The sequence below is a fragment of the Eptatretus burgeri genome, chromosome 13, assembly GCF_056783735.1.
Source record: "Eptatretus burgeri isolate ZD-2024b chromosome 13, Ebu_testis_v1, whole genome shotgun sequence".
Lineage (NCBI taxonomy): Eukaryota > Metazoa > Chordata > Myxini > Myxiniformes > Myxinidae > Eptatretus > Eptatretus burgeri.
Genome location: NC_140973.1, coordinates 5,666,407 through 5,686,074, shown reverse-complemented (window position 1 = coordinate 5,686,074; position 19,668 = coordinate 5,666,407). Strand labels below are relative to the sequence as shown.

Sequence of the window (19,668 nt, the reverse complement as noted above, 5' to 3'; positions counted from 1 at the left end):
CCGCAGGCACAATTGTTTGTGTACTGCCATCTACTGATGTAGTTATGTTACTTTTATGCTTTGTGGTAGAACACTCATTTGAAACCAAATGGTCAATTTGATAGCATTTATGGCGGATCATGATGGGGTGTCTTAACATTTGTGTATTTTTGGCCGCACGCCAGGGGCCGCATATTAAGCCACCAGAGGCCACCAGTAGCTGTGCAATGAAGAACAGAGGGTTAAAGACTAACTTCAACTTTATAACTTACGAAACGACCCGTGAACCCGTTGGGTTCCCATTGTGACAGAGGTTGATAAAAAAAATCATTTCAAGAAAAAAAAAAGAAAAGAAAAAAAAAGATAGCTCCAGCGAACTATACCGCAGAGGTTGTTTGCATTGATCAAATACTCCCGAGTTCTTGACTGAATCGGGAATTGATTTTTTAATATTTTTTGTTGCCCGATTTGAACGAAACTTGATACTGCACACTGCAGGTGAATGGTGAGTTAGGTGGCCCTAAAACTTTTGCACTATCGTGTACCTTTTTGGCTGTATTTCGGGAACATACATACATACATACAATCATACATACATACATACAAGATGAGAGTTTTAGTAATATATAGATAGATTACTCTTATGCACAAGTCAGCTTTTATAATAACCATCTCATCTCAACAAACATTACACAGTCATGTATAATAAACAATAGCTTTTGTATCAAATTTTAGGCAAACAAGCATTAACTTCACACTGTACCAATACACCGCCGAACAAATGCGGAAAAAAAATTGTGACAACAAGCTCGATATCAAAGTGAATATACCAACGATGCTTCATCAAAATGGTCTTACACCTTGTCAGATCAAATACTATACAATATTGTAACAAGAATTGCGAGTCTCAGGAACCAACCACATGAAGCTGGTCTATGGGTAAAAGGCAAAAAGGAAAAGCACACAAAGAGACAAGCAGTACAATCAGTTTGCTGTTGGTTCATTTACATCGCTTAATAAATCCCAGCTGACCTGGCTGATGTGATTGACCGATGCACCCAACTGTCGTAGCAACGCCTCCTGCGTGTCCAGCATGAGCAGCAACCGTGATGCGCCAGAATCAATCTGGTAGGCCACACTGGCGAGAGACTGCGTGGCAAAGGCCCGGGTCTCATTCAAAGCTCGTTCCTTGTTCTCTGCCTTGAAGCAAACACCACCGCAAGCACACAGGTTAAAGCCTTTATAAAGAGGAGGAAAGAAGCTGCAGCATTAAAGTGACCAAGCTTAAATAATCACATCTGCAGCGAGGGTCTATGTAGCTACACGACCGACCCAAAAAGCCCACTTTTGCGAAAGATAACATGGGATCTTCTAGAGATACAGGATGACAGTAAGGACAACTTGATGAATGCTCCCTCAAAGGGATCGCATGTGAGATGATGCAACCAACTTCCCCTGGTAACATTACACTAGAACAACAGGTTTAGTTAAAATTGAGAATAAATCCAGGAGCAGACCAAGCTATATTTCTGATTAATAGGAAATTTAGGGTAAATAGAGAAGTCCAAAAACACCTCACAACCATATGATCCCACTGCTCACAAGTTTACTTTTTGTATCCCACTGATAAGCCGGATCTGAACAAAAATCTAATTGGCTTGTTCTCGTCATCTAACCAACTCATCAACCAAATTTCGTCCGAATCCATCCACAACTTTTTGAGATATCGTGCAATACATCGTCTTTGGTCATATCTCTCAATGGTGAAGAATCACTTTTAAAATTCTAGTCACCGGATCCGTATCTTCACCAAAATCGGGCTTGTCACACACCCAACCTGTCGACACAGTTTTGTCTGAATCCGTCCACATCCTTTTGAGATATCCTGTTCACAGACGGACAAACAGACGGATGAAAACATAACCTCCATCTACCTTTGGTGACGGAGATAATTAATAAAGTTCACATTTTTCTGCTGTCTTGGATGTCTTCTTTCTGTCTCTCATTATGCTTTAGGGACAGTCACTGTCAATAGCATTATTTATTTTAAAATAATCTGCACAAACATAAAAAAAATCAAAAATAGATAATCAAAGTTGATTCACTTTTCCAGTTTTGGCTGACAGATTCCCTTGTAACCGTTATTACCTCCGCCATCTAAGGTAGACGGGCGTTGTTTTCACCCCCATTTGTTTGTGAGCAGCATATGTTAAAAAAGATATGGACGGATTCGGATTAAATTTGGTGGACACGATGGGTGTGTGATAACGATGAATTGATTGCATTTTGGTTCAGGTCCGATGCAGATCTGGCCTATAAAGGGATACAAAACGTAAACTGTACAGCCTGGTGGAGGTATGCGCTCCACCGAGTGCCGTTATAGTTTTGGATTAAGCTGCTGCATACAAGAACATATAATAATAAATGAGGGAAACCAACCATAAAATCTGAGTTCATAATAAAAACAACTTTCGATGTCAACGCATTCAACTTTGGTGAAAATTACATTACTTTGAATTTAAAAGGATCTACAAATCCTTATTATGCACTATCCCAATAATCACTTTATTTATTTACTTGTAAGCAACCTATGACTGCATCATTGTCTCAGAGCACAGCTATGCTACTGATGCAATGCCCCTGTTACCAATACACTGGTGCTCATTTTGCCATCCTCAAAAGGATGCACAAACTGAGTCAACCCTACCTGATGTTAATTCAACAGCCCAACGGGTTTGAACTCAAGACCCTAGGATCTCAAGTCAGCCACCTTCACCATTAAGCCAACACCAGGCCTCCAATAAAATTACTGATCAATGAACATCCTCAAAGAATTTTCATTTACAAAAACTTTGTAATGAAACCTTTCTCCAGCATGTAATATAAGAGCATATATTATGAACATTGGCCACATCATGTCCAGTGATTTGTCATACTGTACTCATTTAGTGCATTCATCATGGTGCTGCCAAAACAAGCTCAGAATATTCTAAATGAAGACCTGATTACAATTAATAGTGATCGTAATTTGATAAAGGCAAAGCTCTTGTCTTCAATCACTGCAGAAAAATTTAAAGATATCCGCATCTGGTGTTAGATTCCCAAACCAAATTTTCAGAGCGAACTTAAAGTTGCTTTCATTTTCCAGCCTGTACGCTGCACAACCAACCATACATTTCTCTTCGTTCATCGACATCTCTGTATTTGGTTATGAGAACAGCAAGAAATACCTCTGAGTAAGGTAGATCAGCAACCTTTGTCTGTCTCCTGGAAATGTGGTTCATAAGAGCATTAAAACAGAATTGTTCTCAGTATTTGTGTTGAAGAATAAACAGCGCAGGGATGTTGTTCTCCTTTTGAGTCACTTGTCGTTTCTCGAAACAAATCATAAAACCTGAACTACATGTAGACATATCACAATCAGTTTTTATTGACCAAGTAAATTTATTGAATGTCGAGATGTGAAGTATTGTATATTTGTCCCACGTTGCTAAACTGGGATCTCTTTTATAAGGGCTGTATTTCAGTGTATGGTCAACCCAAATGTTTACCGAATGTGGATTTCAACCGGTTGGTGGTAGTCATATTGATGACGTTTCCCGGTAGTGCATTGCATTTTGTTGACGTTTCCAAAAGAGAAAGCATTTTGTGTTAGTTAGGATCTGCAATCTTCATGTCGTGTCCTCTCGTTATTGATCCCTCATTCATCATGGAGAATTTCCGAACCTCAATGTGCTCGATTCCCTGATCAATCTTAAAGATCTGGATGAGTTCAGCCCACTGTCTCCTATGGACTCGTGCAGGAAACTTCAATGCTCTCAATCTGACCGAATATTGAAAGTGTTGAAGATCAGGTAGTAGTCTAGTTGCCCCCTGTTAGATCCTCATCCTTCTTGTACATAGGGTACCACACCAAGATGTGGTATTCTAAGGTTGGTCGTACTATGGTTTTGTAAATTCAGAGTAGCCCTTTCCTCCCCTTCAGAATGACCTCTTCATGATTGCATGTTTGACATTTGCTCTCTTGAACATCTTATAACAAATAGAAAACCTCCTAAGTCTCTTTCTTCGTTGTTAGCAAAATGTGTTACCTCGCTTGAATTAAATTGAGCATAAATTGATTTTTTTTTCTTTTTATCTTGTGAAAAGAAACGCTCACTCGGCAAGTAGCCGGCGGTAGATCATCTGACAAGCGCCGGACCTCAGTGGCAATCCGGTTCTAATGGAAACTCAGCATGTATTAGCAAGCCTGTGGACCCCAAGCAAAGTTTTTGTTATATTGTTTGAAGCTCAAATTTTATATTTTGAAATTCTAAGACCAGGAAAACAGGCACAGTAAGGGTCAATTGCCAGGAACCAGTCACAGTGCCCCTAGCATCCTAGCTGTACACATCCAATCAGTAGTGAATCATTAAAACGTTTTTTGACGTCAATAATTAAAACGTCAAAATCAATTTTGTTTGGATATTGCACTGCTCGAGTCGTAAGCGATAAATATGGTACCATGTTCAACTCTGTTTGATCAGTGGTTTTGGAGGAGATGCAAAACTGACACACAGACATTGGATCTTTTTATATCGATAGATACACACATACATAGATAGTATTGGTGTATTTTAGTATGATATTCACCAAATTACCTACTTTACCGGAGATGCATCACATAGATGGGACCTCAAACGATTCTGCAGCTGTTTCCCAGAAGGCAGACATCGAAAGGAGAAGGACGGACGAGGTATGCTGCCATGTGGATCCATCAAATCGGAGCGTCATTGTGAAATGCTGCCTCTATCTGTCAATCTCAATCTCGTTCTTGCCTCCAAGGAAGAAATTCTTTAAATTTCGACCTTCCCCATTGTAGAATGCAATGGTATAGAAAGTCAACCATTCCCCACTTTACAGCTTTATTGAACTCGTTTATCACGAGTCCGTTATTTTTAGGACATTCTGTGTGTTTTCATCAGCATTTTTGTACACTTTGTAATTCTAAACGTGCAATAGTTCATATTATTATTGCAAGACCACAATCTTTTTTTTCAATTGGTATTATATTTATCTTTGATGACAATTTTGATTCAATGATGTTATTATATATTTTGTTTTCGGACTGCATCGTTTGGTGCTTTTACATGAATAAACCTAAGTATTATTATTATTATTATAGCATGAAAAATTAACCATCTTGCAATATATGGCAGGATATAATACAAGTTCCCTTACAAGGAACTTCAATGCAGGAAGCCATTGAGTCAATCAAAGTCTGTGCAATGGTTACCAACCTATTGTTGTTTATTGGTGTTTTATACATTTTAAATGCTAAGCATAAAGCAAAGAAGCAGCACTCACCATTTCCTAAGTCTTTGGTACGGCTCGGTGCTTTAACCACCGACCTCCCAGACTCAGTCAACCTTCTAACCATTTGGCCACCAGGTGTCTGTCTGTCTGTCTGTCTCTCTCTCTCTCTCTCTCTGTCTCTGTCTCTGTCTCTGTCTCTGTCTCTGTCTCTCTCTCTGTCTCTCTCTCTGTCTCTCTCTCTGTCTCTCTCTCTGTCTCTCTGTCTCTGTCTCTCTGTCTCTGTCTCTGTCTCTGTCTCTGTCTCTGTCTCTGTCTCTCTCTCTGTCTCTGTCTCTGTCTCTGTCTCTGTCTCTGTCTCTGTCTCTCTCTCACTCACACTGATGTACTGTCCTCTGTCACAGAGCGTCAGTGTGCCAAAGTAGCTTCCTCAGAAAGGGTTATACTGGGTGGTTTGCCATTGCCTTCTCAGCAACAGTGACAGAAGGAATTTGTAATTTGTTCAAGGTGCCGGCGATAGCCCACCTAGGCTTCACAAAGGACAAAATGAGGTCTTTAACGTCAACCAACTAATGCCGGCAGATGGGATTCCCATTTAACGTCCATCCGAGGGACAGCACAAACATTGATGAATCACCCTGCCTGTGAAACACCAAGATGTCAGTTTATCACTGGGTCAGGATTCAAACCCAGGCTAAACAGCTCAAAAGTGAGTGTGCATACCTCTAGGGCCTAGGCCACCCTGTCAGTGCATGCCACCTGGTTTAGTTGGTGTTTGAATATTGCAGCACCATTTGATATAAGACCACATAGTGTTGCAACAATTAATAAGGAAAATAAGTATTTTTGTCAATTTTTTTTTTTGAAAATATCACGATGTATTGTGGTGTTCAGTTCGATTTTCACGATGACATCATACCACACAATTGCTACCTTTCAAAGGGCGTTAACTGGGTGAGGGTAAGTGGGGGGGGGGGGTAATTAAAAACTATCAGAAATGCTTGAAAACCAGACCATGAGTGAAATATGCTTTCAGCTGATATTTTGACAAATCACTGCAGCCGTTTTAATATATACAGGAACGTCAATCCCTGATAACACTTGCCATCGTGCACACGATAGGTAGTCAGTGGGGGCATTCCCAATGTGGGTAGAGGAGAGGGGGTCCACCTGCGTCGTGCAGGGTTAGTACCGGCCGGAACCGCCATGCCCACTGCTCACCTGCAGGTAGTTGTGTTCGCAGTAATCTGCAACCTTTCCGAGGTTGAAATGGCAGTCGATAAGCGCGGCACGGATCGTGGGTATGTCCACTTGCACAAGTGCTTGCAGCTCCGCCATTTTCGGTGTGTGTACGAGCGATGGGTGGAGAGAAAGCGATCTGGGTGCGTGACGATTTAATGATGACGAGACGGTGAAGCTCAGACAGGCCGGCTAGAGAAAACGCAGCTTCTCGATTAATGGAGACTGCACGAGGCCTGAGAGTATCCCCTTGGGATGTAAGGGCTTCGAGTTCAACACTGCGGGTAAAATAAAATCTACCTCCATTGCCTGCAGGTTGCGTGGAGTCCGTCTGGGCCGTTGTCCACACGTTGTGTATATTCCACCACCAGGAGGCGCCCCGGGTCGCACCATCTGCACGTTTCCCAATGTTGATCGCTGTTCCCAAAGCGGCTACAAATAACGCATTCACTCAAGACTTTGATGAGAAGAACATTTACTATCTAATGGACACACACACACACACACACACACACACACACACACACACACACACACACACACACACACACACACACACACACACACACACACACACACACACACACACACACACACACACACACACACACGTTTCAGGCTTGCAGCTTTCCACAACCCTGTGAGGTTTGCTCCTTATCCAATGGGCAGAACGCTGGACCCAAAAGTGTACCTACCGAAAGGTCTCGAGTGCAAAACAAATCGAAACACCTCATGCCTGAAACGGTGACTTATTACGCTGTGTCCAATTGTGGCGAAACAATAGAATCAATGCACTTAGAACACGAGAAAAAAAAGAACGCATTTAAATTCCTCAATAACCCAACAACTGCGGGTAAATGTCATGCACAGCACAGTGAGGTCACCTTGCATTCATGGCTTTAATGAGTGACAATGTAGAAGAGTTAACAAACGGTTTTGTGTTGTATGAGATCAATTTATCATTTGATAATATGAGCCTTCATGCACTTCGTCTCTTGCAGGATCTTCTGGATCTTCAGGTGACCTGTTGGGAGACCAGGTCATGAACGCTGCTGATGAAATGGAACAAAAGGAGCACAAACCCGTCTCCACCCACCACTCACTAAACTTATAATCAGAACACAAAGAGAACCTCCTTTCATTTCCTTCCAGTACTGTACATGTTTAAATTCACAATCACTCATTGCCAATAATAATTAAAGATAGAAAAAAATTAAGCTCTGCATACTGTAATAACCATAAGGCTGTAAGGAGGCTGCCAGAGAGGTTATAGACCAGGTTAACATCACAATTCCCTCTACGTCCATAGCTCTGTTGAGAGGACGTCGGTGCTGCTGAAGTCGTTTCACTGCAGGGATTTGTCGATGACTTCCAGTGGTAATAAAAGCATGAATTTGTGATTTGTTCAGGATACCGGCAATAACCCCTCTACTCTTCACGAAACACTGAGAATTATATCATCCACCAACTAATGCTAGCAGATGGGACACCCAGCTTAAAGTCCATGCGAGGGGACAGCACACGTTGCAATGCAACGTCTGGGCCACGAAGCAGGCTCTGGAGTTATCTGAATCCTGGAGATAAAACCACCGCTGGTTCTACATTTTAAAATAATAATCATCTAAGGCTCGTACTTTGAAGACAGTCGTACAAACGTTGAATCAATTTACAAAGACATCGTGAGACAAACAGGTTCTAATCAATGTTGGGAGACAAAGGCTTGAGGCCAGAGCATTAGGAAGTAAGTGCTCAGATGGGGGCAGGCCTGACAGGAAGGTGTGGAGTTAGTGCATCGATTTATATCTGAGCCGTCTAAGTCTGCGTTTAATTCCTGACACGACTATACACTCTAAACTGTGGGACCGGTGCTTCATGGGCAGGGAGTTGCATCACAAATTGTCATCCCTCAAATGGACATTAAGCCAGACGTCCCATCTGCTATCATTAGTTGTTGAAGTTAAAGATCCCATGGTGTCTTTCACGAAGAGTAGGTGAGTCATCGCCGACACGGTGAAGAAATGACAACTTCCTGCCCAAACCATGAGGGGACACGGCAGCAGTGGCGCAGCTGCACTCAACATTGACACAGATCCACAGCCACGTGCTCCATTAATTTTGCTTTTGTGAATTAATTAACAATGCTATAACGATTTTATAACGATGGCTGAATGAAGCAATATGGATGAAGCACATTTGTGTGAATGGGAGTTATTGTGGTTAATCAAAGCCTATGTTGACGTAGCTTGCTAACCATTGTTCTTTTTATTTGAGCAATGGATGGGGCAAACTGTTTACAGGCAGTGAATCGATGTAGGCCATTTAATGTCACATTGACGTTGCTGAGCACCTCACTGAACAAAATAGGGAATTGTTGAAATGACCACGTGATTAAGACTAGAGCAACTCTTGAATGAACCACCTCCTTCATTTTTGACAATGATAATAATAATAATAATAATAATAATAATAATAATAATAATCATACCATTTCCAGACAAGGTCAATGAACAATAGAAGTTACGTTTCAATAAATTGTCATTATCTCTAATATATTTATATTTCATGCATGTACAATGTCGAGGCTCGTGGAGGAGATATCGATTAGAGAATCATTCCTTTATCAAATGGGTACATAATCCATAAGAGCTGGATGGCCTGCTTAGCAATCCCTGAACTGATAGCTCGTGATGCTGGGAAGCCAGGTTTAAATCTCACCTACTACATGTATTTGTACATCTACGACGATGATGTAATTCATGCCGTTAACCACCATCTAAGATCACCCCCCCTCCCCATCCAAAACCATGATCATTTCTACTGCTATCAACCCCTCTGTTCTCAAAAAAACAATTCACGTTCTTCCTTCCTGAGAGTTCTGTATCAATCTTCTCTCCCCCCCCCCACCCCCCTACCCCCTCCACATCTTCCCCTACCCCTCTTTCTTACTGCATCCCTTGTTGTCCTTCTCCGTCTATTCTGTCCCTCAACCCTGTTGTTGGCATCCCTCCACTCTTTCTGCTATTCCTTTTGTTCTGTTTGGTCCTAATCTGTTCCATGTTTTAGAACGGATTGGGACACAACATGGATTCGGATCCCACGAGCCTTGACCTTGTATCCAGAAAAAAATAGAACAACGAAACAAAAAGTACACTGAAAGTCTCCTTCAGCCTATATCCTGCATGGTATTGATGTACAAGCTCCTCTGTGAGCCTTAGGTCTCCGGTTAATTAAATAAACAGATGCCACTGAGTTACCTGCATGCAGGGCCAGGTCTGCCGGCTCTAATCCGTCCATGTTGGTGATGCAGGGATCTGCCCCTGGGAAGAACAAAGGAAAGTGTGCACACATTGTGATGTACAAGTGAATGTTTCTAAAGAATGTGCACACTCCATCTACGTGTACCCACCCCAATCCAACTATTTTGTCTACTCACAGGTATGTTGCGTTAATAAAGTAAGTGCAGAATTTTTAATGCTTTGTGGTTAAAATAAACCAAATTATTCAACTCTTCTTCACAAATAACATTTAAAAGAATATTTCTCTGTTCTCATTCACACGAGGTCCTGTCCTGTTGAAATGAAGCACAAACTGATGACATTACACCTAATATCAGCAAGAAAATTACATTTCATGACTTTCTACTCGTGTGCAAGGGGCTTGAAAAAAAACAAAAACATACAGCATATTTAAATTCACTCTTGGAAGGAAAACCCTAACTCTTGTCAATCATCACGTAAAGGCCTTCACGGATGGGGTAAACATGGACAGTATTTTAAGTCAAACAGAAAATATCTTAAAGCTTGTCATCACCCTCCAACCCATACCCTCATTCAGCAGGAACTGCGTAAAGTTAAAGCTGCCGTACATTGCGGCCAAATGCAGGGGCGTGAATCCATTGTTGTTCTGCACATTAACGCTGCAGCCTATACACAACCGGGGTGGGAAGAGGACAATACTCTGCATCGTATCTGCTATCATCTTCACTTATACATGATAATACAAACAATGGCAATCACAACCAGCTGCCACGCTAAGGTAAGGAATAAATGCAGAAAAGGAGACTCGTGTTCTGGTGGATTAAAAATATGTAAATTTCATCATGTTATACTTTGACAGTAAAAACCTCCAATTTGAAAGCTTGAATGTACTTACTTGAAACATACCTGAAGCCAAGAGGACTTTTATGGCAGCAGTCTTCTTTATGTTATAATAGATACAAGCAAAAACCGCGAGGTAAACAGGTGAGTCGCCTGATGGGCATGGACTCATATCAGCACCTGAACATAAACAATAATTTAAAATGCAAAATAAGCAAAAAGTAATCATCATCATACTATCGTATTATAATGGAGCTATGACGTATGTGTGCACTGTATATAATATGTACTGTATTGTATGCAGCCAAAACTCCAGGGATTACATTTTTCATTAATTAAAATGAGTGCATGACTTTTTAGGGGAAACTGAAGCTATAAATCAATGGTAAAGATATATGTGCACACACTAATGCAACTATCACAGAACATGGTTGCATGAGCTGTTTGAGAAGAACAATACATTCGTGTTTTCACTGCCCGTCGTAGATGGGCACTTCAGCTAGAAATAACAATAATTGTATTCATAGCGCACCTTTCACCAATAGATACAGGGGAGAGAGAGAGAGAGAGAGACAGAGACAGAGACAGAGACAGAGACAGAGACAGAGACAGAGACAGAGACAGAGACAGAGACAGAGACAGAGACAGAGACAGAGACAGAGACAGAGACAGAGACAGAGAGAGAGAGAAAGAGAGAGAGAGAGAGAGAGAGAGAGAGAGAGAGAGAGAGAGAGAGAGAGAGAGAGAGAGAGAGAGAGAGAGAGAGAGAGAGAGAGAGTAAGAACAAGGGTAATTAAAAATAGATATATGGAAGGGTATAAAATAAATCTTCAGGTACTTGTTAAACTAGAAGAGCACTCGGTCGAGTGCATACCTCCACCCTGTAAAGCCTCATCCACAAGAACATGTCTGGCCCAATACATTTTTGAGACATCGTGCTATATATCGTTTTTGAACCCTATCTCTCAATGATGAAGAATCACTTTAAAAATTCTAGTCATCGGATCAGGGTTCGGATCTTCACCAAAATCGAATCAATTCGTCGTGGTCACACACCCAACCTGTCCACCAAGTTTCATCCGAATCCGTTCACAACCTTTTGAGATATCTTGCTCACAGACAAACAGGTGAAAACATAAACTCCGTCCATCTTCAGTGGCGGAGATAAATATAGCCTTCACTCTGCTTATTCCAACATCGACACACCTGTTGCTTGCCTTGTCATTGTGCACCTTGAATCTCCAAACTTTGACATCTGGCTTAAGATTTGTCTCCTAACTATCATGATTTCTGTTTCACTGACTGCTCTCCTAACTCTACAAACTTTACAACTCTCTGAATATCAGAGAGTGTGCAAGCACTCTACGTAGTGATGGCGTGGAAAAAAATGTCGGTCCCACCCGCTATATACAAAACTAAAGTTGGAGTATCTTCTCTAAAAAGTCGCTTAGGCTACATATGAGAGCCTGCCTGGTCTGTTTAGCTGATTGGCTCAGCAGGAATCTTTTTTCAGTACTCCAGACCATGGCAAGAGCAAAAAAAAGCAAAGTAACCGAGATTGGTCAAAACTGGCAAATCTTCTTCTCAATAATAATAATAATAATAATAATAATCATCATCATCTTCAGACGGAGTATTTTTGAGCTGCCTCTCTCAATGGCAATGACTCTGGTACCATCCGGCAGAGTTTTACTTGGTACAGCATCTTTTGCTATCGTAACTTTAATAGCTTGAAAGGATTCCACGAAAACTACGCAAAACTGTATTCCTTTGTAAAGGAATAGGAAGGGATCAGATGGGCGGGTACTATGACAACGACTGTCAATCAGCCTGATGGAGGCGGGGCCGCTATGCATTTACCTCAAAGTCGGACATATGGACATGGAATAATATCAGAAGAAATATCTTGCCTCGGAAAATCCCTTGTTTGCTGTACAGCGTTCCTTTCCAATGCCATATCCAGGCGATGCATGACGTCATTGCCGGACACCGAAGGAAAGGAGTGCAGTACTCAGTAAAGGAATAGGAAGGGATCAGAGGGGTGGGTACTATGACAACGACTGTCAATCAGCCTGATGGGGGCGGGGCCACTAGACATTTTGCCCTCGGGCCAGACCTATATGGGTGTGGTTAACGGTGGAATATTATCAGGAAGTCGGTGACAGCAACAACCCACACATATTTACATAGAGTACGTACTATCTATATATTAATAATGAAGGACCAATTTTGTGCTCCTCCTAGCGGTCGCATCACGTTTTTCTCGGTACTGTGACCTGGACTGAAAGAAACTTCGTACCTGAAAGAGTGCATCGCACATAGTGGCAATAGTCAAACTTAAACTCTGAAGCAGAATAAACACTTTTCGTTTTACATTCGTTTGCATGGCGACATGTGACGTCACCGCTGAGAGGCGTAAGGACGTCATGACATCATCGGTCATTCACTGACATCATTACGTCTGTCGTTGACAGACAGTCACCGCTGAGAGGTGTAATTCCATTCCTCGAAAATAGCGTCTGCAATGTAAAACCCTCTTCTGCACATGCTGACTACCTCAGAAGGTGAATTTGACACAAAAAATGTAACAAGAAACATTGTATTTTCTATCTATCTATCTATATATTAATACTGAAGGACGAATTTTGTGCTCCTCCTAGCGGTCGCGTCACGTTTTTCTCGGTACTGTGACCTGGACTGAAAGAAACTTCGTACCTGTAAGAGTGCATCGCACATAGTGGCAATAGTCAAACTTAAACTCTGAAGCAGAATAAACACTTTTCGTTTTACATTCGTTTACATGGCGATGTGTGACGTCACCGCTGAGAGGCGTAAGGATGTCATGACATCATCGGTCATTCACTGACATCATTACGTCTGTCGTCGACAGACAGTCACCGCTGAGAGGTGTAATTCCACTCCTCGAAAATAGCGTCTGCAATGTAAAACCCTCTTCTGCACATGCTGACTACCTCAGAAGGTGAATTTGACACAAAAAATGTAACAAGAAACATTGTATTTTCGATCGATCTATCTATGTATTAACACTGAAGGACGAATTTTATGCTCCTCCTTGCGGTCGCGTCACGTTTTTCTTGGTACTGTGACCTGGACTGAAAGAAACTTCGTACCTGTAAGAGTGCATCGCACATGGTGGCAATAGTCAACCTTCGGAATCCGTCTGTGACGGGGTTTCGGCTAGTTTAGAATATTAGATTGTCAATAGAGTATGTACAGTACCATTACAATGTGAGCACGTCAAATAGTTTATACGACAACATTTGTGTGTTTGATATAACTGTCTTTTCTACGGACAACTGTTATTTAAAGAAAGATGTAGGGATGGTTTCACATGATCATTTATTGTGACCATCCCTACCTTGTTCACATACTTTTTGGAGGAACATGCCATCATCCTTTGGCATTTCAAAAAATGTTATTACTACTTGTCAAAATTCCTGCCATGAGAACGTCACATGCTCTCACCCTCGAGCTGAATTCCTCCATTTAGGAGACTTCAATGTGTACCACAGGGAGTGGTTGAAATCTTCCCACACAGGTGGGGGAGGTGTGTGTGTGTGTGTGTGTGTGTGTGTGTGTGTGTGTGTGTGTGTGTGTGTGTGTGTGTGTGTGTGTGTGTGTGTGTGTGAATGAAGCTCTTCCTTTTTTCCATTTTTAATGATTTTGACCAAATTATCAACTACCTGTATTCCAGATCGTCACAATTACTCTCCCAATACTCAGGAGCTATTTTTCACCTCCAGTCCGTTACGTTATAGCTCCGCGATTTCACCCCCAATTGCTTCCTCCAACCACACTCATTACCTCCACCTGACCACACCACCGAAAGTGGATGGAGGTTATGGTTTCGCCCCCGTTTTTTTTTTGTCTCTCTCTGTGTCTCTATGTCTCTCTGTTTGTCTCTCTGTGTCTGTCTCGTCTCTCTCTGTGTCTGTATCGTCTCTTTCTCTCTCTCTCTCTCTCTCTCTCTCTCTCTCTCTCTCTCTCTCTCTCTCTCTCTCTCGTCTCTTTCTGTCTCGTCTCTCTCTGTGTCTGTCTCTCCCCCTCTGTCTCTCTCCCCCTCGCTCTCTCTCTCTCTGTCGGATATCTTAAAAAAGTTGTGGACTGATTCGGCCAAAAATTGATGTGCAGGTTGGGTGTGTGACAGGGATAAATCGATTATATTTTGGTGAAGATCAGAATGCAGATCCGGATTCGAGAATTTTTCAAATGATTCTTCACCTTCGAGAGATTGTGCCAAAAACGATATTCTGTATATCGCAATATCTCAAAAGGTTATGGAGGGATTCCACAGAAACTATGTGGACAGGTTGGGTGTGTGACAAAGATAAATCGATAATATTTTGGTGAAGATCAGAGTGCAGATCCGGATATGAGAATTTTAAAAGTGATTCTTCCCCATTGAGAGATGGGGCCAAAAATGATACACTATTGGGCCCCGTTATTCGTGGATCCCACATATTCGCGGTTTATAAGATGCGACCTGCTTTGACATTCGTGGCCCTGTGCTTCGCTTATTGGTGGTTTGTTTTTTTTCTCACATTTTCACGGTTTATCGCAGGCGTATTCACGGTTTTTTTTATGGGATTTTTTATTTTCTCTCACAAATCATGAACGGCTGGGTACGTATCCCCCCTTTTTCCATTGAAACGATGCCCCGACATTCGCGGATTCGACATTCGTGGCATTTTTCAGGAACGTATCCCCATGATTAGCAGGGTCCGACAGTTTCGCACAACATCTCAAAAGGTTGTGGACGAGTTATAACAAAACTTGGTGGATGAGTTGGTTAGGTGACAAGAACAAGCCAATTCAATTTTGGTTAAGGTCTGAATGCAGATCTCGCCCATCAGTGGGACAAAACGTAAACTAATCATCCTGGAGGACGTACAGTACACGCTCTACCAAGTGTTCTTCTAGTTCAGTATGTCAGGCTGATGGAGGAGCTTTACATACATCACATGTTGGACAAGGACATTAGGAGACAGTGTACTTTTCAATGAATTATAGGAACATGCAGATACAATGGGAAAAAAAAAATCGAAACAGGGTATCGTATTTACACCTGCAATGTCAGAATCATGAGCCATGTGTTCACATGGAAACATAAAATGGACCAATCCAAAAAGGTGTCAATGTTCAACTCAAAATCAAAATTGATACCAATTCACACAAAGTGTCCTCGGTGAACGTACAACTTGGAATTAGTCGCTGAAGATGGGTGACTGAACCAAAAGAGTGGAATGAGTATAAGGCTTCAAAATATGCCAAAGGAAAGGCTGGAGGATGAATCAAAAGTAAATTGTTTGATAATCATTACCAACAGTTTAATTAATGAGTGGAGAGGAAAAAAACTGGAAATGTACATCTCCGGGAAGACATAGAGGGGAAACCAATACAAGCGTTGGCCTGCATCTCCGCTCTTGGTGTCAGAGGGGTACACAAAATTGACAGCACATACACACTGCTGCCCTACAGGCAGATTACAATCCATTGCCTTGTAAGAATGAGCAAATTCTGGGAGGTAATCCTCCAACAAAACAACGACCATAATTCATATTAACAAAAGGCCGATGCAAAGGTAACAACAACCTTCGCTTCGCCAATTCGCAATTTGGAGATTAATAACGCTGTCGCTGTGTGGGCTAACATGGAAACAGAGGGTCAAACAACATTCAAACAATTTCACTAATTATGAAAATGTAATTATGAAAGACATAAGAAACAATATCCAACAATCATAGATTGATAAAATGCAATTCAGATTGAAAACAAAGTCCGTAAACAAAGGGTTCACACATTAAATGAGAATGCATTGTACAAATAATTTGGTTTCGTTATATATTTTTAGTAATACCATTTTATCAATATTTAATTGACTATTTAGTTGAAATTACTCATTGTTTGTGAATTCTATGAGCATAGCATATTTGCAATACTGTATTCATCACCAGCCAAAAGCAAATGACTGAACATGCTTCAGTTATGGACAGGTTTGTGCCAATTATGTTGATTACACGATGTTCACATCACAAAGGAGGTGTATATACACTACAGGAGCTACAGTGGTCACTTTACAATGAAAGACGAGTCCTGTATATTGCAGTTAAGTTTTAACATCATGGCAAGCCCGAGTTTGCGTCATGAGGCCTCAAACCCAAGTCGCTAAAATATTTAACACGTTAACCGATGCATCGAGGCAATATTTCAACCTAAAGTCGTCAGCTTGAAGATCTTTGTTTAATTCGCCTCGTCAATGCTCTCACTGCTGAGATACTACATTAAGACCTTGATAAGATGTTAAATTTTACATTTGTATGCTTAAAAATCGTGTTCTGTTGACTCAGAGATGAGCATATCATCAACTTGAAGGGCACTCAGGTGGAGAGCACACCTCTGCCATGTAATGCCTGATTCATGAGAACATATTGGGCCCAACACATTTTTGAAATATCATGTGAAACAGTACTATATCGTTTTAAGCCCAATCTCTCAATGGTGAAGAATCACTTTAAAAATAACATTTCTCATATCCAGATCTGGATTCAGATATTCACCAAAATCAAATAAATTCGTCCTTGCGACACATCCAACCTATCCACCAAGTTTCATCCGAATCCATCCACAACTTTTTGAGATATCGTGCTATATATCATCTTTGGCTCAATCTCTCAATGGTGAAGAATCACTTAAAAATTTCTCGTAGTTGGATCCGGATCCGGATCTTCACCAAAATCGAATCAGTTCGTCCCTGTCACACACTGAACCTGTCCACAACTTTTTTAGATATCCTGCACACAAACAAACAGACAGAAAGGGGTGAAAACATAACCTCCTTCACCTTCGGTGGCAGAGGTAAATGTACAAATGCAGTTGATCATGTGATCATTATGTGAGAACTCATTTCTGGCAGACTTTGAGATTGTGGAGTGTTGTTCATGACCATTAGCTAAAGATCAAGATAAAGCTTTTGTGAAGTTCATTTCAGTTGTTTATTCTCATCCAGCAAGGAGCTTCTCAAAAGCACATGTGCTATGTGTTGCCTTTGCCAGCGATAGTCAGAGCAAGAATTTGGAATCTGCCCAGAGGAATTACATACAGTGGTTTACCTTTTTATAAGGTACCATGAAAACTTTAACATCTACCAATGAATACCCACAGATGAGAACATGATGCAGTGCACTTCCTGCAAAGCAGCAGGAGGGAAATGTAAAGATTGATGGCAGTGGAAATAACACTTAAAGATCAGATTACATAACACAGAGATCAGAATAAGTTTGTAAGGTTACTTGCAAAAATTGTTTACTTTGGCAAGGATAACTATCCGTGGTTGTGTACACAACAGCAATTGATTTATAACAAAACAGGATGATCTCACCACTATCACAGAGGAAACTGATGAGGTCTTCATTTCCACTCAAGCAGGCAGCCTGAAAATGCAAGCAAGTTCAGCAGTCAATGGAAAACATCGACTCAATGTATTTATGAAGAATATCAATTTTGACCTGCCTGTATCGATTCAGCAATTAGATATCACAAATTACATTGGAATTTCACCAGGGTACCAACTGAAATCCCAACTCCTACACAAAACATGCAAGGTCATTAATCTTCTCCTGAATGGTATGCTCTGCAAAGCGTCACCTTATACACTATTGGCATTGCACCAGATGGGTTCGATTCTGATAGAAACTAAAACCAAGACCAGAAGGTTCAGAGCTTAACACATTGCCACTATGCGACCCTGTCTTCACACATAGGTCTTCACTTCTCAACACTATATATTCAGCACTGATCTCCTTCTTCGTTGGTATTCAGCATAAGGCTGTGAGGTAGCATCATTGGTTGAAGGCATGGCTCTGCCACTGAAGCAATGCCCTCTATTGGTTAGGGCAGGAATATGTAACATATTTATGGTGCCGGTGATAGTTCGCCTACTCTTCCCGAAGGACACTATGGGATATTTAACATCCACCAACGAATGTTGGCAGACAGGATTCCCGTTCAACGTCCATCCAAGGGATGGCACACACATTGATGAATCACCCTGCTTGTGAAACGGGATGAGTTTTTAGCTGAGTCAGGATTCAAACACAGGCTAGACAGCCTAGAGGTGAGTATGCATATCTCGAGGTCATCCTGTCAGCCCATTCAGCACTGATGAACCTGTATGACACGGATTCATGGCCGATGATTTATTATTGTCCCCCACCCCTCCAATAAGGTCGCAGAAGGGGGACATTAAAATGAGCTCCGTCCAACGGACCAATCATCTTTCCATGTACTTTTGTGCATGTGATATTCAAAAACCATTGAACATTTAGCTTTCATATTGCAATATCTCATATCTATTCCTCTGCTGCTCTTGCTCCTTCTCTCTGCCCTTTTCACCCTGTCATTTACCATAGGCCATCTTCCATCTGCTTGGAAATCAGCCATCAGAGCATTACATAAAAATGCGCAAAAACGGACCCACTTAACTACAGACCAATCAGCTTGCTTCCAATCATCAGCAAGGTCATAGAATCCATCTTCACAGTTGACATAAAATTATTTCTTTTCTCCAACAACCTCATCTCAGATCATCAATTTGTATTCAGATCTGATCACTCTACCTTGGACATGCTGTTTCTACTCTCCCAACGATGGATGGAGGCCCTCAATATCAGACATGAGATTAGGGCCATCTCTCTGGACATATCTCGAGCTTTTGACACAGTCTAGCATCCTGCCTTGCTCTCCAAACTGTCTGCCTTTGGAATCCAAGGCCAACTCCACTCTTGGATTACTGACCTTCACTCTCCTAGACAACATGTATGTAGCTCTCAATAGAACCCTTTCACCTCATCTCCCTGTCAAGACTGGAGTACCCCAAGGCAGTGTTCTTGGCCCCATATTATTCCTAATCTTCATCAGTGATCTCACTGACTCTCAAAAATCCTCTATCTCTTTGCCGTTGACTCCACTTTCTACCGTGGCATCTCTCATCCTTCTGACAGACAGGCAGCAGCCTTTTCCTTTCCTCAGACCTTGACAAAAT

At 41.5% G+C, this 19,668-nt stretch overlaps 2 protein-coding genes across 2 annotated transcripts in view; both read right to left on the bottom strand.

Moving 5' to 3' along the window:
* Positions 1-7,247, bottom strand: part of LOC147013726 (abl interactor 1-like) — a 33,274-nt gene extending 26,027 nt beyond the window's left edge. Inside the window, exons 1-2 of the mRNA XM_085850881.1 lie at positions 6,493-7,247; positions 1,012-1,179 (exon numbers count right to left, since the gene is read on the bottom strand). Of these exons, the coding sequence (XP_085707007.1) occupies positions 1,012-1,179; positions 6,493-6,609 (285 nt within the window). The 5' untranslated portion in view covers positions 6,610-7,247. The remainder of the gene's footprint in view (positions 1-1,011; positions 1,180-6,492) is intronic.
* Positions 7,248-7,390: 143 nt separating this feature from the next.
* LOC147013725 (tyrosine-protein kinase HTK16-like) overlaps positions 7,391-19,668 on the bottom strand; it is a 37,080-nt gene continuing 24,802 nt past the window's right edge. Inside the window, exons 5-9 of the mRNA XM_085850887.1 lie at positions 18,007-18,058; positions 10,674-10,787; positions 10,335-10,433; positions 9,765-9,827; positions 7,391-7,534 (exon numbers count right to left, since the gene is read on the bottom strand). Of these exons, the coding sequence (XP_085707013.1) occupies positions 7,470-7,534; positions 9,765-9,827; positions 10,335-10,433; positions 10,674-10,787; positions 18,007-18,058 (393 nt within the window). The 3' untranslated portion in view covers positions 7,391-7,469. The remainder of the gene's footprint in view (positions 7,535-9,764; positions 9,828-10,334; positions 10,434-10,673; positions 10,788-18,006; positions 18,059-19,668) is intronic.